Below are 22,228 nucleotides of genomic sequence, written 5' to 3'. Positions count from 1 at the left end.
TGGGGTGGACTTTGGGCTTTTTCACTGTGTGTGAAAACACTATTGTAACACTATTACATCCACAAAAAGATATATAACACAATAAAGGAAAGGCAAAAAGCCAAAAAGCATAATATGAGGACTTAAACATGTGTCTTTTTTTCAAAGTTGTCAGTGGGTGTAGCTGACAGTAGGACAGTTTTTGCGATTGCTGGCCATCGTCCAACACCTGAAGAGCGACAGGTTTGATCTCTCTGAAAACCAAATCAACGGCCAGAAGAAGGACCTCAAGACTCAGGTAAATGATTACAGTTCCTCCTTTCAACATAGCCAGTCATTTCCCAAGATAACCTCTATCAATCTAATTTTGAATAGATGAAATGTTTGAGAAGATGGTCTGTCTGTCTGCCAGTCTAACAGAAAACCTACTCTTTCAACATCCATCATTCCTCAGAGGACATTACACCATCTGGATGAAGGCTTCACTGCTGAGATCCTTGAGCAAAACATGCCTTTGAGATATAGGTACAAGTCTGCACTAATCCTGCTGTTCCACGGCTGCACATTTCAGGGCTGAACGGCTAATTAGGCTAAAAACACTGCAGAACATGGCATCATGATCAATATCAAAGCAGCTGTCTACAGGGTAGAACAGTGGGGGGAAAAAAATCATAACTTCAAAAACCTTTTACAATCTTTTTATTTAATGCTAAACGGAGGAAGAGATGCGTTCATTCTGGCGGGCTCCTTCACACCCTTGGCTTTGTTTCCCACTTAGCATGCAGAAGAAGAGAACGTACAAACACAACTTGTCTTTTTATTTTGTCCTCCATTGAGATGTTGCTTCTCCCCGTTGATTATGTTGTCATTTTTTTGCTTTTTAGCCCCCTCCCCGGTGATGGTCTTCATGCCGCAGTGTGTGCAGTGTCTATCTCTGTGCACTGCCGTTGTTAACGAAAGCAACTTTTTAATTAAGAGACACTGAACATCAATCAAGACATTTAGAGATGCCATCTGGGACGCCTGCCGAGAACTGAACAACAAACATCATGAATAACGCACAGACGGACGCATTCACACAGACAGGGCCAAATGCAGAAAAAGAACCAGCACTGGAAACAAAAATGTGACAACAGAGACAGTCAGTCAAGTGCAAAGAGGACAGAGAGGGAGAAATGGGAGAGCTCCCCATTGCGTTACTGGGAAACTGTAGCCAATGGTGGACCTGAACATTGCTCAGAGGTTAAAAAAGGCCGGTTCATGAAAGCATTTGTAGTTGTTGTTCAGAACTATTTGTGGAAAGAAAAAAAGGAAGCAAAAAAAACACTTTTATGTATTTTCTAAGACTGTGGGAATCCAACTGCAACAGGAGATTTCACATGTAAAGTCAAAGTGGTGCAGGGCAGCGTTGAAAGAATGTATGGGCAAATAAAGGTTAAAAAGAGTCTTTTGTCTTGCGGTGCATGAGATTTAAAGGACAGCAACAATAAAGTTGCCCTCCTCCCCCCTAGAGTGCAGCAGTGAGCAGCCGGGCTCATTAACTCACCTCTATACGCTGGGAATTGACCTTCTTGCCTTTCTTGTTCCAGCTAACCTTTGGCTTTGGGTCGCCTTTTGCCTGGCACACAAAAGAGACCACACCCCCTGAGACGCCAATCTGGTCGGCAGGAACTTTAGTGAACTGTGGTGATGCTAGGGAAGACAAGGAAAGGCAGAAAAGAAGAAACACATTAGCACAAGCCACAATACACACTGGACATTAACTCAGTTCCTTTCAAGAAAGACTAGCCCATTTCCACACACATGCACATATCAATAATGTCACATGATCCAACACTTTCCACTCCCCAACTCCTTCTGTATCTTATTCTCACTCCATACCACACACCCACACACACACTGTTCCGCAGCAGAGCTAAGTCTTGGATAAGTAATGGGAGATAGCCAGTTTGAGCTTTGGAAAGACACAAAATAAATAACTAGACAGTCAGTCAGAATAGATAGACAGACAAACAGATAGCTCGCCATATATCCATGGTGATCTATCTATATTAAATCAAGTGTTCATCAATCAAATCAAATCACTGAACTTGAACAGAGCAGCCTCTTCAAACACGTGGCCTCGTCGTCATCCTGAATCATCCCATGCAGAACACATTGGGTTGAATTAAAGAACTGTGCCTTTCCTTTTTTAGTACCCCAATTTCAGTGCAGTGTAAGTCAGTGTGTAAATCACAGCGCTGTGAATTTATATGTTGATTTTGGGCCAAGGTGCTGATGATTAGTAGCTCATCTAGCTATCTCTCCATAGGGAAAATGGGGTCTGGATACAACCAGTACAGTAGCAAATCCTGAGAAAATAGCATTAAGAAAATTAGGCAGTAAATGTGGGTTTTTGTTTTAATTTGACATTGTATACGTTTTCAAAAGTGAGACTGATTTTCTTGGAGGATGGAGTATGGCATTGACGAAGCCACAATCAGAGGTTCAATTCTCACTTGGACCACAGATAGTAACAATGTACTGTATGTGCTCATAGACTCTTTGATGAAACCGTCCATGTACAGTTAGTAATGTTGGTGCTTTTGGTGATTTTGTCTCATGCCTTGAAGTAGGTTCAAGACAACAAGTCGGATAGAAAGAGAGAAAGAGAGAGAAAAAAGAAGAAAAAAAAAGTCTCTTGGGGAACTCGTTAAATCTGAATCCTACAGATATGTGGGGATGATCAAACGGCCAGTGCATAACGTCAAATTAATAATTAAGGGACCATGGGCCGACACCAGTCTCCAGGCACTAATAAACACAAACGAAGGAGAGTATTTGCATTCATCAATAAGGAGAGATAGAAAGCGGATATTTAAGAAAGAATGAGGCAAAAATAAATAGGACAAGGAAAAGAAAAAGAAGAAGTGTGAGTGTACTGCTTCAGGAAAGCGGAGGCACCACATGCAGAGTTCATATCACCACCCCCAACTAATAACCTAAATATGTCACACGCAAATGATTCACACAATGGTAAAACAGTGGAGTTTAACTAGTGGTTGGTGGCTAGTTAATCTTAAAAGCACTTTTCACAATTTCCTCAACCATCTTGGTATTTTTCAAGTAGAAGAGGCTCTATATAAGATGAGTGTTTATACACATCATAACACATACCAGAATGTGGTCCTGCCCTGCATACGAGTGTGTGAGACACACTTAACCTTGATTTTACAAGCTTAGATGTCTGAGAATGCAAGATTATCGCTGAAAGCAAGAATATGTGCTCATTAGGATGTCCATGGTCAAATGATCAAAAAAAGTTCCTTCCATTAAAAACTATTATGATTCCTTTTTTCTTCACACTATGGTCAGCAGCCTTGACTGCAGATGAACAGAGCTACTCTTATCTTGCTTTGATTTTTTTTCTACTTTTTGTCTTCTTTTTTCTTGGGTAATTTGGAGAATATTGCTCAAGGGGTAGAGCGTGACACTAACTACGCTGCCAAGATTAAAGGTGTAATTTCCACTGTGCATGTAAGACTTTAGAATTAACATGTTGACTTAATTCCATATGTGAATTAAATTGTCATATATGATAAATCATTCTGACAGGCTGTGAGTGGTGCACATCGACAGACAACATGCTGAGTTAAATAAACCAGCCGAAGGGCATGGATGAAACTCTTCAACTTTTACAGGAAGTTTAAGGGCTGGGTTGCTGGCAATCATGTTAATGTTGGAAATATTGATTCCTGGCCTTCTGATGGTCAAATGAAACTGTATTGATTGTTACAGCCTTCAAGAAATATCTTAGCCCTCTTTAAAACTTACTTTTTCATAACTGAATTTGTAGGAAGATTTCTGCAACCTGACAATCATCTTTCAATCTTTCAAATCACGTAAAATCTCCTACAAATAAGTATTACTAATTTATAATGTAAGCAAATATTTAAGAGAGGACGGTTTTGATAATGTGTGGAGTGTGGCGGAATTTACAGCACATTACTTAAATGTTGCACGATTGTAACTTTGTAATCTTCCAAACAAAGTCCAAAACTGGAGCTTTAGCTGAAGAGGTGTTCTTCACTCTCTGCATCAGATGTCATGAATCATTAACAATACCAACATTGTAATAACTTTATAGATGTTAAAGATATATATATATATATATATATATATATATATATATAATTATATTATCTATATAGATAAGATATATAGATATATAGATAGATAGATAGATAGATAGATAGATAGATAGATAGATAGATAGATAGATAGTAGATCTAGCTTCAAGGAGTAGGCCTACCTAATTTGTTTGGTGCATACAATGATCCCTTTTGTAATTACAATCCAATTTCCATTCTGAAGCTACACAACACAGCTCATCCGCATTTGACCTCCCCTTACAATGTGCCCTTGTCGAGACAGAAGAGGGATTTACACAGAGCAGGCCTGTGGCAGTGGCTGTGCAGAAGGCCAGCACTCTTGATTAGTTTTCCCGGACCATCGAATTTCCACCCAGTCCCTTCTCCCTCTCTTTATAGGATGAGATAGATGTACAAAAAGGTGCCTGGCCCCCAACTTCTGACGATTCAGGATCGTATTCTCAGAGTACTGAATATATATATATTATATATTATATATATATATATATATATATAATACATCCACCCACACACACACACACACACACACACACAGTATATATATATATATATATATGTATGTATTTAACATTAACCTCAGGAAGGTTTAAAGAAAGCAAGGGAGCTCAGAAAAAAACTTTTTGAAATGAAAAAGAATGACACAGCAGGGGTTGATAGGAGGAGGTCTGCAGGAAGATGTGGTGAGGTCAGTGGTAAAGAGACGAGACAGTTGGAAGAGGAGAGGAGGTGACAGGAGGTCCAGGGACTAGAGGAGATGATGTGAAGGGGGAGGGCAGGACAGAAAGTGTCACCATCAAAAAATTAACTATTAAAAACTTTTCTCCCTTCTGCTGCATCAAGCTTCACCATGCCAACATCTCCCTACAGTAGAGGATTCTTACTCATACCTGCCAAGCTACTTCATTCTACCTGGTTGCATTTTGAAAATGATGGTTGTAAACTAATAAACTACACTATCTGTAGTGTCTTGCAATGCTCCCTTGAACTATCTTTGACACCCTGCTCAGCAGATATTTATGACACTGTGTAGTGTGCACTTACACATACACATACACTGTGAGCCAAACAAAACGGATTTTCAAGACCCAAGTCATAGCTCTTGTCTAAAGCAACATTTATTAACCATGAGATGAAGAGTTAACGAGTCTCACTTAATTTCCAAAGTGACTTTCTAGATTTTTCTGTATGGTAAAAAAAAGATGGTTAAGTAAAATACAGCTGAGAATGTCTAACATAGCAACTAAGCGAGCTGTGAGGCAACACTTACTGCTGAATAAAGGCAGAGGCAATGCTACAGCAGACACTGAGAAGCTGGCCTGTAAAATAGAGACAGTAACAGTTTAAGTGTGAGAGATATCCCTTTTTATATAAAGGTATAAACTCACCTATGACGACAGCCGACAGAATTCCATCCACATTTGAATACATAAGACTTCTGTCAGACAATAATCTGCTGTCACTTTTCACACAGACGTGTGTCTAAGAGTGATGTTTTGTGATACCATCACAAGACTGCAAACCATAGAATTTTACATAATTACATTACATCAGAACGGTTTCAGTTCAGCTGTCTCTCTCTCCCTCTCTCATCTATTTTTGCTCTTTTATTTTTCACCATTCAGGTAGTTTAATTTTGTTTAACATCATTTGAACGTCATCTGCATAATTTAACTTCAGATTGGGTAAAGGGTTGAGATTGTGGCTGTGGGCCCATGAATGTCTACTATAGTGCAATTACTACAGGTATGCGGTGTATGGTTGTTTGAACTCTAATGAGCGTAATTAACCTTTTTTTTTTTTTTCTCTCAAGCAAATTGTTGATTTGACATTACAATAAAATGCTACAATTAACACCTTTAATAATTGGGCGTCTTTAGGGTTAGAAAAATTGTTATAATAAGTCCAAGATGTACAATTTAATGTGGAAAAAATTTAAAAATATTCCCATAATACACTTTGAAAAGTCCTCTACTTTCTGTCTGAATATACGGGTGTTACACAGAGCACAGAGCTTTTGACAATTGATCCCACTGCTGCTACCTATTCTAAAAATGAACACTTTTTTGCTGTAAGGTACCTTGTACAAAAGTCTCCACCCAACGGTGTGTGTTATGTTACCAGAGATGACATTGAAAGGGCATTGCACCCGCAGTGGCCATTTGTCCCTTCCACCTAAGTCTCTCTCTATTCCCCAAGCTTCCCTCAGACAGACTGAGGTACGACACTGCCCAGATAAGCACACAACACCTGTCTTTATCTGCCTGGCAGGGGGACATGGCCTGGGCTAAAATAACCAGCAATGGGGGCTATCTTCACAAGGTCCAGAGAATAAAAAAGAGCCTAGCAAACACGGCCGGCTAGCAGGAAGGGGAAAAAAAACTCACCCTGTGAACACAGACGCTTGTTTAGCTAATACAGCTACCACCTGCTACTGTCCGCTACCTCTGTTGGACCTGATAAGACAGAATACACCAGCTCTTTGATTATAAAGTGGTGAAGTGTGGGAGGTGGGTATGTGACTATGAGACAGCTCCATTTACACTTATTTTCTGTTGTCGTTTGGTAGAGGGGGCGTAAGAGGAGGGAGGGGAGTGGCTTTATGACTAATACAGTAATTGATGGAGAAAAGCTTCTTGGGTCATAAATAGGAGCCATTATCTGCTGAATTAGCAAAGTGGGAGACAAAATGACTCACCGCCATTCTGTGATTTGCAGAGAAAGGCAGAGCATTGGGAAAATGGCACTATCCATATTGCTACAAATAGGTATGTTTCACAGCACATAGATACATTTTTTTTCTAGCACTGTCTGAAAAGAACATTTGGTACAATTAGTGGTACTACTACAAGCAAACTACTTCCAATTTCTCCTGCCATTCATATGGAAGTCTGAAAAGAAAGTCAGGATGAGGATGCAATGAGAATGACTGTTGTACTCATAGTTGCTCTTGACACAAGCAACAAGTTTAAAAGTCTAATACCACATATTTTCATTCCACTTCCTGCCACATTATCTCAATAGACACTCTATTTCTGTATACAGTATACTAACAAATATACTCTGGTCCTAATTAGTATGTTACCAAAGTAGATGGAGCAACACGAATTAATGAATGTGTGTTACTAATTTAAAGTTGATTTACTAGTTAATCCTGGCTGAGATTAAACTTAATTTTCTTATAAAACAAACAGCAGACACATGACACACACACATACACTGCCAAGACTGACTGCTTGGGAAAACAACAACCAATGACTAGAGAATGGAGCAATTTAGCATCCAAAATCCTCAAAACCTTCTTAGTCTTCAAAGTCTAACTTAAAATTTAGAACATTTCTACTCATTTAAATATGATTTACTTTGAGAATAAAAAAATTGAAAAGGTATTCAGCAGTAAAAGACCAAGTCAAAAAAACTACAGTGCATGCAGAGAGATGACGTTGAACTACAGCCATGTGGACCTCTGAGATGTATAGAGATTTAACCAGATTGCAGAATCTACCTAACTGCTATCGACAACACTCAGCGCAGGATGCAAAGCTGCAAGAGCTGCCTGTCAGTCAATCCTGGATCTGATTTATCCCTATCAGCCTTTATCAGCACACAAAACACGCGCACACACACACTTCTGCCGATGGAGGGAAGACAGACAGATAGAAAGATGCATTGATTCAACCAAATGGGCATTCACGTGGACCGATTAAACAGCACACCAACAACCAAACATACAAACAGACACAATCACAATCACACACCCCTCCAGGCCTTAACAACCAAGCCACATCAATCAGGACCAATTCTCACAGGCTGCCTGGGCAAGCGCCATCGCTATGGAAACCAAGCCTTTGCTCTAAAGCAGTCTTGCTTTGTCTTGTCTGGAGGTTGTCACACGCAATCAACTGCCAACAAAGACCAGCAGACTGCTGCAAAAACTTGAACCAGTCAAGAAAAAGAAGAGAGAGAAAAGTTGGTAGGACTTTTGCCAATTTTCTTATAGGAAAAATGTTTGCGAGTGAAAAACAATTATGGCGGCATCAACATATTCCAACTTAGAAGATGAACAATGGCGCTAAAAATATTTTTGAAATTTAGTCAATGTGGTGTCTAATAGGACATCCTCTATCACATAACTAATTTCGTCAGAGGGCAGTGAAATTATATGAAATAGTATCAGCTAAACCTGGTAGTAGTAGCACTTGTCGACTTCTGTAGTGCCTATTATGAAACAAAAGCAGCAAAACACTTAGCATAGTGCCACTGAAGCGGAAAACCATGTAATACTGTGATTGCGCTGGTGAGCTGTGAATTTCTGAAACTGCTTGAATGTTTGCTTGAAATAAGCATGTTCTGCCAGTCAGGATAACAAAATGTCTGTCTAAACTAATCTCAGCTATAGCCATATTCCACAGGGCATGTTTGGGTCAGGCTCCATTCCTATGTAACCGTTACCATGGCTGTGCAAGCTTAAGGGTTAATGAAACAGTGGCTTTTCCAATTAAAATATGAGGAAGAAAGGCTAATTGGGATTTGCTCTTGGGGCAGCTGGGGTGCCAAGCAGTTGGGAATATAATAATTCTCAAAGCGAGTTTGTACCGCCTGGACTGTGAAGGCAGTTCACACAGTGGAAAATTGTCCATCTTGTAACCTCAAATAGTGTCTTAAAATTATATTTGCCTTTCAACAATTTAATAAAGAGGCAGGATTACTTTGTCTAATGAATATAAATCAGCTTTTTTAGGAAGCAGAATTGTAACAAGGCAATAAGGGTACATTCATTAGCATTACTTAATGCTTTTATAAGCATGAATTAACCGTTAATTACAGTTAATTAAGGTGTCTAATACACATCTATTAACAATGCTCATGTTTTTTCAAGAGTTTACTTGTTAAGATATTTCTTAATATTACTAGGTGGTTGTTAAAGATGTTTGATAGCATGTATGTCTTGTCGTGTCATGTATGTGTGCTCATATTATGTTTTTGGCTTTTTCCCTTTCCTCTATTGTGTTATATATATCTTGTTAGTGCACGTTATAGGTTTACAAAGTGAAAAATCCCAAAGAGACATAACATCTCCAACATAAAACACTGTTCACAAACTGCTCCAATCAGCGCTATTGTAGTCCAGCCTTTACTTCCGTGACAAACGTGCGTTACTTTGTAACACAAGTTATAATGCTCGCTTGACTGCTAGCGTGGCACTCCCTCATACTCTACTTCTGACTGGGTAGTAGTCCTTATCTAGCTACTGCGCATGTGCGGCTCAAAACAAAGATGGAATAGAAGTGTGATGCCTCACTCTGTAGCTTAAACAGAGAACTCATCACACAGGGTCAAAAGAGGAGCTGCAGCAATGTGCAGTACTACAAAATGTTTTTTTTTTTTTTAAATTAAACCATGTAAACCTATTCTAATATAACCTCTAAATACAATTATGAACTTAAAATGAGCCTAATATGAACACTTTAGGGTTCACAACCAATCCATCTCATTATTATTATTATTATTATTATTATTATTATTATTATACAGATTATAGTTGTCCACACACTTTTGTCCACTATACTTGTCCATCCTCCAACTTATGACTTAAATTTGGTAGAGGGTGAGAACAGTGAAAAGCCTCCATATCTCCATGTCGAGGTTTGTTCCTTTGTCCTTATGTAGACATAAACTTAAAGCCCAACCCATTTAAATTATTGTGCATGCTATATAAGTCAACAACAACTGGTCACTTGGTTAATGTATAAGAATACTGAATAAGCATTACTAATCCATAATTAAACAGTTATAAATGCTCTTTGATACCCTTATTGTAAAGTTGAGAATATATGCACATTAACTATCACTTGATTAATGTATTATCCTACGTAAATTGAGTGGTTCTTCAGGAAGCTCATTTTTTTGTCCAAAAAAATTATTTCCATTTGGTTCACTACTGTTGAATGAGAGTGACAGTTTAATTAGGGTGAATTAATGCATGCAATTAGTAAAGATGTGATGTTTTTGTGCAAAGCCTTCCCCATTGCATCATGCAGTTTGCCATCCATGTTGACTGCACTCCAGGCAAACTCGCAAGGCTCAGGCTTTGCAGTCCATGAGGGACTTGTGCCAGGATGTGGGAACCCAGTATAAAATAAGTTCTGGAGTGTAAGTACCTAGAGGTGAAAAACTTTGCCGGACCACACTGCTGTCACAGCAAAGCTGCATTTTTAAAAAGAGTGGCAAACTAGTAATTTTCACAAATTGGTCCCATTGAAACCATTGTTGAAGGCTAAGAAAAAAAGTGAAACACACTAAGTACCATTCCGCCCAATGGAAGTAAATAGGCTAAATTCCTCCGAGAGAGGGAAGGGGAATTAAGCTTAAGTAGGTGTCTGATTTAAAAATGGAAACAGAGCACACAGTGGAGGTGGAATGGGAAGAAATTTGTGTCATTTAGAGAATCCCTTCAAGCAATTGATGCATACTTGTTGGCTCATTAAATGAAGAGGACACCTCCAACTGCCAAAGGTGCAATAGGTCTGATCAAAACAATGACACGAATAAAGAAAATAAAGACCACAAATCTCTCCATAAAAAATACCCCCAAAAAGAAAAAACACACACTGTAGCTTTCTATTATTTTTTAAAATGTATATCCAAGTAAAGCTGTATACAAGGAAATGTCTCCACTTGTGCAGTCTGAGAAAGAAGGTATGAAAAATTATTGGATCCACAGTCGGCATCGAGGAATATTTTTCTTTGGGTGGAGTTTTAAAAACCTTCTAAATCTAAACTTGTACATCAAAGCATTGAAGGCATTACAATTTTAAAAGCCACCTTGGTGGTGTGTTGAATTCATCTCTGCTGGCATAAAAAAAAACACAGAAGGATAGCGCCTTTCACGCACTTCAATCACTCCTATTGTTCTGTCAAACCGAGTTCATATAACATTGCTCAAACTACTGGAGCATGTTACCGAAAAGAGACTGAGAAAGAAAGATAATGGCAAAAAAAGAAGAGGTATAAGTATCACCGAAGCTATAGATGCAAGCTTGGGGGACAGCTATTTGATCAATTGTGCTGACCAAAACTGTGCTTTTAGAGGTACATTTCAATAAAAGAACTTACATTGCCTTAATATTTTCTAATACTATTGCCACATTGTTTTAACTTTCGGAACCAAATTGTAAGTCAATGGGCATCCACTGCATTGTAAGTCAGTTCAATGTGGAGGTTTCTCGTCAATAATGTTTAACCGTCTTGTATGAAAAACATTCATACCATGTCTAGCAACCAAGTACTTTGACTGCACATGCACCCAAAGCTCACACCTGGAGCACACCAATTTTAAATTTTGATTAGAGAAAACTGTCGAGTTTATAATGAATGCCAAACTGAAGGTTTAGGTCTTTTGAAAGGAATTCTAAAAAGTAGGAAAGATGGTTTATTGCACCACTAAATCAAATTGTTTACCTCTACCATTTGTAAGTGTCCAGCTCTGAGGATTCAACCTATAACAACTCTCAGAGTGCAGACAGTGCCAACAGGCTACTTGAGGCAGGGACTCATGCCTGTAACTCAATTAAAAATTAACTTGTTTTCTCCTCATTTGAGTGGAAAACTGTGTAAAAAGTAAAGTATGGGGCCAAAAATGCAACAGCAAGATACACATAAAATTGAATTTGACAGAATTAACTTGACAGTGTTTGACTCAAACGTCATTTGACTACAAAAAAATAAGCATTGAGTGAGGGAGAGGGAAAGACAGAGACTGAGATGTAGGAAACAAGAACAAGAAAATAACAGCTCCACTAAGGGGCTGCATTTTTTTATTTTCAATTGGCAGCTTCAAAGGAATATAAATAATTGAACACCCTCACCCCATCACAGTGAGTTCTGGCCAATTACTATTACGAGTACTCTGCCAAGAATGCTACTGTTGAGGACTCAAAGGCCAAAAGAAAAGAGGAGGAATAAGTGAGGCGGAAGTGAAAGGCCAGAAAAGAATACACAAAAATAAGCTTGTCTCCCTGTCAAACAGAAACACAGCTTCTTGTTGCACCTTCATCATACCCCAAAGGACAACAACAAAAAACACAAAAATTGCCATTGTAGCTTTTAAAGCAGATCTGAATATTCAATTAAATTATAGGACTTGTCATACTGGGATTTGTTAAAAGTAGCAGAGCTGTACGTTTGAGCCGAGGTTTGTTAAAGTCATTTCTCGACACACAAAGTCTTCGATTATGGTGGTGTGGTGTTGTGTGTGTGTGTGTGTGTGGGTGTGTGTGTGTGTGTGTGTGTGTGGTGTATATATACACGTTATATAATATATATATAATATATAATATATATATAATATATATATATATATATAGATATGTGTTTGGTGTGTGTGTGGTGGTCTTTACAATATTTCAGTAATTACTGCACTTTCAATCCACAGAGCATTTAATCAGCCTTAGTTACAGTGTCAGAAACACAACCTTGGGCGTTTAAAATAAAAATAAAATAAAAAATAAAGACTGCTAATATACTGTTTTTATATTTTACTCTTACAACTTTCAGTTGTGTTGGGTCTTTGTTATGTTTTTATCTTTTCTTTTGCTAGAAAAGTCTCGGGTGCTACAATTAAAACATTTTATAACTGTGTTATGACAACATTATAGATCTATTGCTAAATATGCAATAGCAAACTATGAAAAGCTCAGGTGACACCTACACAAAACACAGTATAAGCAGCCTTAGCATGCACACACACACACACACACACACCACACAACACACACAACACACACCCACACACACACACACACACACACACACACAACACACGCATCTGCACGCAAAATTACATGCAAACATACAGACATAAACATGTACACAAACAGGGAGCCAAGCATTATTACGGTTGGCTAGCGGCTTTATTAAGCCATCTTTCTTTCTCTTTTGATTAATAATGTCTCTTTCTCACTGTGATTTATGAGTTTAAATGGAAGGGATGGAGGGCAAAGAGAAAGAGGGAGGGGTGTGAGAGGAAGCAATGACATCATGGTTTCGGCTGGGCTTTTCTGCAAAAGGGTGGCATCCACTGAGTGTGTGTGTGTGCGTCGTTAGAACCTGGTAAGTGTTGACATAATGTCTTTGTCCCCCACTCCTCAATGCTCTCAGTCCACCAGGTGGGAGCAAATATAAGTGCACCACTGCACCACTGGGCTTAGTGTATGCATGTGTGTGTGCATGTGTGCGTTGGTGTGTCTGTGTGTGTGTGCACGTGGGTGTGAAAGACAATCAGAGAAAGCAAAAGGAGGTAGACTGTAATTGTGTGCATATATTTCCAAACATAACTGTGGGGTGATTCTGTGTGGCCCCAAAAAGAGATGAGACGGAACAGTGGGGAGTGTGTGTGTGTGTGTGTGTGTGTGTGTGGGTGGTGTGTGTCAAGGAGGGGGTAGACAAGGAAAAATAAACATGTGAACATCAACAAGAGACAATGAGACAGACTGGGAGCTCAACAAAAACAGTGATCATATCCACAGGCAGAACAGACATAGACTGGCAGATACCGACAGATGGGGAGAGAGCCCTGCTGTTAGTGATGTGAGTGCAGTGTGTGTGTGTGTGTGTGTGTGTGTGTGTGTGTGTGTGTGTGTGTGTGTCTAGGCCTTTTTATGGTTGTGCGTAGAATTGACGGCGTACCCCGCAGACCCCTCTGCATCTAAGCCAGACTCTACGTCATAGCCTGACGTGTACCTTGAAAAAACTACACGTTGCGGCCACGCACATCACTCGGCCGTGGCTTGGTAGCGTTGCATTTCACCCCCGACTCATTTCCTGGTTCTCCTTCTCCATAAATGACTTTAAATCAAGGAGATGGTTAACTCTTCCTGCTACAGATTTCCCCCCCCCCCATGGTCAGAAAGCACAGGGAAGACACTTTGTTTCTCTGACTGTAAAGTCACAACTTGTTCCAAAGACACTTTCTGAGGGACCACATTAATAAGCCCTTTTAGGAGGTGAACAGTAAGCCCACTTCACACACACACACACACACACACACACACACACACACACGTAAACAAAGAGTTTCACGACTGACCCTTTGGAAAACACAACCCCTAGTGTTCTGCCGTTGAAATGCACCGCAATGCAAAGAAACACGTTCAACCCTAATGCAGAACTCCAAAAGGGTCACAACCCCGTAGGAGCAACGGCGTAGCTACACTGTGGAATTTAACCATAAAACAGCCTTAAGAGAGAGTGGGCGAGAGAGTAGGGAAAGCTTATCTCCATCAATGATGAAACAGACTGCACTGAATGGTATTTAAACCAGGCGGAGCAAACAGGGGCTGTAAATAAGTTCAAGTGTAGGTAAAAAAAAACAGGTCTAACTTAGTGAATCTTCCATTGAACTGAAGACGAGAAGATGCAACAAACTTTGTCTTCTTCTTTGTCTACTTGTTAAGAGAAGGAAGTTTTTGGCCTTTGCTTTCCTGTCACTCTGAAAACAAGTATGTGGCCTTGCAGTCAGCGAGAAAGAAAAGTCAAGACGGAAGAGAACAAAGACATCTGTTTGAAACCTGTCTGGGTGCACTTTCAGTTGTTTTCATGAGCTGAAAGGCACTCAAATTATACTACCAGACACTCAAACAACCATGCAATCAAAAGTAGGCATCTCTGTTGCAACATGGGGAAAATCAAGTCCTTCTCATGTTATCTTGAACCACCAATAACACACTCACTGAATGTCAGAAACTCTGACAAATGACGGATGGAACAAGGTAAAAAATCCAATCTATCTCGCAAATCACCTCCGAAAATCCGGCACGACTCAAATTCCTCAAAATTTAAGTTGGGGCACCTATGCTGTGGAGCATAGGTGCCCCAACTAGGTGTGCCTAAAATGTTGCAATGGCTCGGTATGATGACATTTTTAAGTGCCATTTTAGGACAGATTTTAATTATCTTGCTCACAAATTTTATTGATTCTGTCTTTCTTTTTTTAATTTCATAATTCCTTTGCAAACTTAATCTAGCTTTGCGGTTTGTTTGCATCTGAATACAGCATCTTGCGTTTTGCTAATTTGAGTGCATATAGGGTGTATGCATACTTCTTTTAAAAAGCACTTTATTAACACTTTTATTAACTTACTGAAGAAACTTTGTTTTTCTTTTTGCCTTAGAAAAGGTTTTACCAAGAGAGGCACAGATGGAGAGGAGGGGGAAGATAAGACTAGATCCAATCAAAATGAGACAATGTTGTAGCACAGCCTTTCCTTAGACACATACAATACACAGACAAAAGCAGTGGGTAAAATTTGCACAAACATCATTTAAATGTTGCATGAATTTGTCAGTGACACACTCCAACACACATGCTCACACCATGATCTGCAGACGGACACACATTCATCACGTCATACATACACACTCACCCGCCCCCTACCACACACAACACCACACCACCACACACAACAACACACACACACACACACACACACACACACACACACACACACACACACGAGTTACAATAAAACCCAAGGGCCTCCCCACCTCACCATCGCTCTTGTTCTATTTCTCTGCAGAGCCTTGTCTTTGTTTTGTCTCCGTAATGCTGCTCTAAGTCCATCTTAACAGGGAAATGGTGCAGAACAAATCCTAAGCAGGAGTTGACATTGTGGGATATGAATCTACTGACGTTCCTCTGTTACAATCATGGGAAGTTTTGGAGCATGATTTATACAGATGCATCTGTCCAAATGGTACATATTTTAAGACATACATTATTTTAAAATGTTCAGTCTTTTCAAAAGGGAACTTGTCTTTCAACAGCTACACATCCTTGTAGCCTTTGAGCAAAATCATGGAGGCCCTTCATGCTCACTCATCATTAAGCATATTGCAAATACAAATGCCACTTACTTAAGTCAAACCTAGATCTTAAGATTGTCCTGAAATGTTTATTTTTTCAAGGCAGTAGCAGAGACATCCTATTTCTTTTGGAGATGAAAACAGCCTTTCCAAGATGAGGTATCAACAATTTGAGATAGTAATACATGCCTTTACATGCTCACCAAAAGCAAAGTGACAGTGGAAAAAAGCAGTTGAACTATCCCTATGAAAGGCGCCAGGAAGGAAATGTTCTCCAGTCAGAATCTTGATACTTACATAAGGCGTGGGAGGCGGTGAGCAGCAGTGATAGCAGCAGAGAGGTGGCAGGCAGCAGGATTGGCAAGGAGAGGCGAGGGGCACCGCTGGTGGCCATTTTGGCTCTAGGAGGGAAGGGGGGGCAGGGAGGGGTGGGGATGGGACTGATCTTTGACCTGGCTGGAGAGCCGAGGCCGAGGTTGGGATCTTCACGCAGGACGGCTTGGCACTCTGCAAAACGACAGGAAGAAAGACGGGGAAAATTAGACATTTTTGTAATTCCCTTTTTCTTTTCTTTTTTACCCAAGGAGGGTTGGTTGACATTCATACTGTTTTTCCACAATCAACAGTCATAGCTCCAACTACAGACACAATAAATTTTTAACGCACATAAGAAACATGACTACTTAGCATTTACATTCAGGGACATTAAGGTAAAACAATATAATACGTTTGATTGTTGCAACAATTCTAGATGGGAGAACAATGCCTAAATAAAATGGTGCCAAACAATATGTATTACTTTTGAGAATTTGACAGGACGCCCATAGCCACTTGCAGAGAAAATGTGAAGGACTGCCCATATTATCATTTCATGTATATTCTGTATGTGTGCTGTGTCTGATATTTTGTCTGCTGTAACACTGTAATTTCCCATTGTGGGATCAATAAAAACCTATCTCTCTCTATCCCTTTATCTATCTCTCTATCTATCTATACAGGACATTTTGATTTAGAAAGGAAAAAAAACAGACTAGGCCACTCAGCTGTGCTTTCCACAACCTCTCATTGCTGCTGATAAATGTAAGGAAGGTAATAGGGTGTTGGGGACGCTACTGGAAGCAAAATGTCACATACACCAAACCCTGTAACCTCCCCATCTCTCAACCAGGGTCCTCTCACTTCCTTTAATTAGCAGGGAGTCACTGTTTTCTTTCTTTCTTTCTTTTTTTAAATTCCTAATCGCCGGATCTTGTCATTATTTGCTTATCTCAATGCCTTGTAATTACAAAGGAACTCAATGATATTCCAGGCACTGTCTCTTTGTTTTAGTCAGATTGCCATTAATCCCCCAAGATACACAGGACTGGTGACGCCTCCCACCACAGAGACACACACACACACTTTAATTAAAAAAGACGTGAGTAAAGAGATGAAGAAAGAAACGTGAGAGACATCGACGACATGAATCTAATGAGTTTGTCCATTTCTTGATGAAAGCAATGTCTGTGTCAGCAAACGAGTTGTAAACACAAAACTGTTCATTCTCATAGGACCCAGATGACAGGACCCAGGTTTAGGCCCCTGTGTCAGCATCTGATCTGCTTCAGTGTCCTTGTGCAAGACACTGAACTCTTCTCAGCTGGAGGGATGCTGCTACTCAGCTGAGCCCACACAAGGGGCAAAAGCGACTCTCAAGAATTGAGATTAATTACTCACATACTGGGTGGTTAACAGGGCACTATATAGCACGAACTGTGCAGACAGCGTGCAGTTTATCGTGGATGCCCTAAAGCAACTTTTTTTTTCCTGAGTAACCTCAATGTTAAAGATAATATTCTGTCAACAAAGGTTTGCAGTTTTGAACCATGAAACATCCACTTTCAAACTGTCCCTGAACACTTTATAAAATCCTTACCTGCAATGTGAACTCAGTTTAATTCAAAAAATAGCTTAACTGACTGACAGTTACAATCTCTATCATTCAGATGAAATCAGGATCAAAAGTATACAGTCTAAGACAAACAGATTTACAGGCAAACTACACCAATGGAATGAAGTTATATGAAGTCAGAATTTATAAATTGCCTCACTTGCCACACACATAAATTACATACAGTATATATATGTGTGGCAAGTGAGGCAATTTATAAATTATGTGTGTAATATATATATATATATATATATATATATACATAAATTAATAACAATGTTGGGCAACACTAACTAACCAACCATGATGGTACGTTAGCTATAAAAGATAAAAATAAAAAAAAAGAAATAGAAAAAAAAAAATGTAAATCACCTTTCTCAAAAACGTGAGTGATCATGTCAACCGTGTCAAGCTGCTAAATTAGTTGAAAGGTTAATATACGCAGCTGCTTTACAGGGCTACTACGTATGTGACTGTGGCCTTGTGGGAGAGGCAGACAACCACAGCTAATTGCAATGTAACCAAGCACCTCAGACAGCAGGCATATACGAGCGCCCCACCCTTCACAGCTATTGGACCAAGCTCTTTAACTGGCGAAATGAAACAGAAAGACAATGCAGCAGCAGGCACACTTAAAATTAACCACAAACGCATGCAGCAAACCTAATTTATGACACAAACGCAAACACAGTATACAGCTACTGGCCTCTGAAAACACTGCCATTTTTCACATCTGAACATCAAACAGATAAATTCAAGAACGCGTGACACACGTGCACTTACAAAAACACAAAGGGATAAATCAACAATAGGTCTTTTGTGTCGATGCCATGCAAGAAAAAAGTGGGTGTCTTTCAGGAACTCAGCTCATCTTTCAACACAATACTATAAACGCACGACCCACATGTGTGTCCTTGCTTGTTATTCTTCTTTTTAACCCTCCCTTTTTCTTGACCTGGAGGGCAGGTGATGTCATTAATGAGAGCAGAGGGAAATACATAAACATGAATAGAGAGAATGGGTGAGTATCACATTATCTAGGAGACCTCTGAATGATGCCCCTATTGTTCTGACTGTAAACATTGGTGGAGTGGGAATCTTGCCGTGCCTGTGGGGAATTACTCTATCTTTGCTCACAAAGTGCCTTGGTTATGATTTATGGCCCTCCCTTTAGGGCATGGCTTTCTATCTCCACCTCTGGTTGCTATACAAACTTCAAAACACAATTACAACAGCTATTGTTGTTGAAGGGCCTTGCCAAACATAACCTAAGGCCAAGTGTGGGCACCGGTTCAACCATAGACACTGTCTACACAGCTTAACACTGCCTTTTCTGAACTGTGAATAAAAAAAATAAGAATAGATAAAGAAGCATAAAAAGAAGATACATACATGCCTACACATATTAGTTATGAATCCCTGAGGGATAGGGATAGGCTAAAACCTCACAAAAGCAAAGTTTTAACCGTAACAGCAAAGGCAACTCTAAACAGAGATGCCAACATGTTCCTGAAGCAGCCATTACCATAAAAAAGAAAGACATGACATAAAAAGCACAACAGTTTGTCCTGCTTTTCGCACCTCCGTGGGAAAACCTCTGGCTAAAAGTATTCATCACTCTGCCTTTTCAAATGGCCAGAGGAACGAGAGAGTAATTAGCATTCTGGCAATGCTATCAGAGAGGCAGATCGATTGATAAACCATTACCTGCGTACTTCAACGTAACTAGAACGACTGCAACAATTTACTAATTTCTTAGGAAAATCTAGCCAATTAGTAAAAGTTAGTGATTGGTAAGCTTGCATAAGATAAGCATTGAAAAAGTAAAAGCACTACCACCTCATTTGCCACCACTGGAAACAGTAACTTAATACTGTATGCTAACACACCAAACCATCTTCTGTTGACCCGTTGGCCTTTGTAATGAGAGGGAGATCATTATTAGCAGCAATCCTGTGACAACAGAGCTGCATCATCAAATTCTCAGTAGCACAATTTACAGGGCAGTGGTATTATAAAGTTGCCCTGTAGTAAAGTACTTAACTTACAACTCCCAAGTGTTACCATAAGAAGATTAGTTGTATGGCAGCAAGTTGAGCTTATTTTTCCCACAAGCTGGTCCACTAAACCAGACGAGTGAAAAATGACTTACATTCTTCAAGTGCAACCCCATAGGGAAGCCAGTGTTGTTCAGTATTTGCTAGCATGTAACTCATACATTATTTTATTTATTAGACATCATTTTCACAAGGCTTTCTGCCATCAGGTGGAATTAAGTTACCATTTAATACTCAAAACAGCTTTAAGCAAATGCATGCAAAGAAATACAATGTGCTGCTCACTTTTTTTGTTAGACTGACAGCCTGACTGTGACAAAGTCTATTCAATAAATTCTAGGTTATTCCCACTGATGGGCAATGAATATATTTTGAAGCTAGAACTTCTTAATACAGCTAGAAATATCTTTTTTAATATCTGGCCATCACTCCAGATATTAACCAGTTGCCAGGCTCCAGTAATTACAGAAAAGACCCAGCACAATTTCAATTGAGTGGGGGCAGTCACTGGCTATCAGGGACTCTCACTTTGACATGGTCAAGCTTTAAATTTGGCTCATTTCCCAATGCAATATTGATACTAATGCATTTGATTACTGAGCTTGAGAAAGGCAGCGAAGGGCATGGGAGATGGAAATTTGCACCATAAGCATGAAATGAAAGCAGAACCAAAATATATGAACTGTGTGCATGGACTTGCCCGGCTACACACAGGCCACAATGGGCCAAGAAAAATTAAAAAGGACAGTAAATCCTACAAAGTGAATGCAGGCACAGGTAAGTATTAGGGACAGACCATATTTTGGCAGTTTGCAGATCATCTGTATCAGCATTATTTCCTTATAAGCGATAAAGGTAATTAATTAAAAAAGTGCACTACTTTGGCTGTGCTACAGCTCTGTGTCTGTCCCTCTGCTTCAGTTTGAAAGTTTGTAATTTGGTAAATAAGTACTTAGAGCATTTTAAAAAATTTGGGATTTTGAAAAACCAGTATCAGTCAATCCAATGCAAGTATACGGTATAATTTCTCGAGAAGAGATGAGACTAGTGACTTTGATACACCAGGATATTTCACTCCACTCGTACACACCTTCCTGTTACAGACAGCTCTTCCCACACAAACACTCTGCAAATATGTGAAGTTGTATTCATGAGGAGAAAAACAACTACTTATGACCTGAGGGACCACATTAATAAGCCCTTTTAGGAGGTGAACAGTAAGCCCACTTCCCTCACACTCACACACACACACACACACACACACACACACACACATACAGTTAAAACACGCTCAATTTGGTTGGGCTTGATGATCAAAACAGTGTTTTTGATGTCTAGAACTTCAAAAAGAATAATATTTTATCTTTGTCTAGTTGTAAAAAAAAAAAAAAGGACAGGACTTTATGCAGGAGTACATTTTTTATGCATTGATGCATTGTTTGGTTTCTAGGGTGTGTGTGTGTCAACAACATCTATATTCTAGCTCAAGACTCTCTGGCAGGACCTGTTTACAGGGACTCCCTGATGCAGCCGGGGCAGGGCGGTTGTTAATTCTTGGGTAATTAAAGGATGGGTATTGGTCCCGCTACCCTGTGAGCAACTTTGAGGAGGTTGTAGCAAATTGCCTTAAACAAATTTGTCTAGTGTCATGCAAGAGTAAAGTATTTATTTTAATTTCTTAGAAATTATTTCCCAGGTTACAAAATTCTATTTATATATATATATTATAAAAAAACAACAATCGATAATTTCACATTTGCTAAATGTAAAGAACAAGTTTTTTTCCTGGTGGAGTGGTGCACAACAATCTAACTCATTTTTAAATCAAAATTAGTTCTTACTTGGGGAAGATATGCAAATGTTTGTGTTGAAGAGAAGGGCATAGGTGTCTCCAAAATCAGACAACTGAGAATACCATTCCACCAACGCGTAACCTTTTTCATTGCAGAAAAATTAGATGCAGTAGATAACTACGTACACGACTCGATTACTTGTGACAAGTAATCCAATGCGGTTTAGGTTAATACTACTGGTTACCAGGTTATATAGATGCTCGGTGTTCTCACTTTCCAAACTGCACAAGAGCAGCCTGCTTGCTGTGTAATTTTTTGTGTACTCCTGTCTCCACATCTGGAAAATTGGGCAGAATTATGCAGCGCTGCAATTGTTCTGATTATTAAAGGGTGTGGTAATCGGATCTCACAATGCAACATTCCCCACCAAAAAGCGTTTATGTGGGGGGGGGGGGGGGG

At 39.5% G+C, this 22,228-nt stretch overlaps 1 protein-coding gene across 21 annotated transcripts in view; it reads right to left on the bottom strand.

Moving 5' to 3' along the window:
* ptprsa (protein tyrosine phosphatase receptor type Sa) overlaps nt 1-22,228 on the bottom strand; it is a 241,274-nt gene that overhangs the window by 116,999 nt on the left and 102,047 nt on the right. For all 21 annotated transcript variants that reach the window (XM_032526600.1, XM_032526609.1, XM_032526605.1 and 18 more), the window contains 2 exons: nt 16,287-16,496; nt 1,526-1,671 (listed from right to left, as the gene is read on the bottom strand). In XM_032526600.1, coding sequence (XP_032382491.1) covers nt 1,526-1,671; nt 16,287-16,383 — 243 coding nt within the window. In that variant the 5' untranslated portion in view covers nt 16,384-16,496. The remainder of the gene's footprint in view (nt 1-1,525; nt 1,672-16,286; nt 16,497-22,228) is intronic.

Source organism: Etheostoma spectabile, chromosome 9 (genome assembly GCF_008692095.1).
Source record: "Etheostoma spectabile isolate EspeVRDwgs_2016 chromosome 9, UIUC_Espe_1.0, whole genome shotgun sequence".
Taxonomy (NCBI): domain Eukaryota; kingdom Metazoa; phylum Chordata; class Actinopteri; order Perciformes; family Percidae; genus Etheostoma; species Etheostoma spectabile.
The sequence above is the reverse complement of the archived record's forward strand: the minus strand, read 5'-3'. Positions and strand labels throughout refer to the sequence as shown.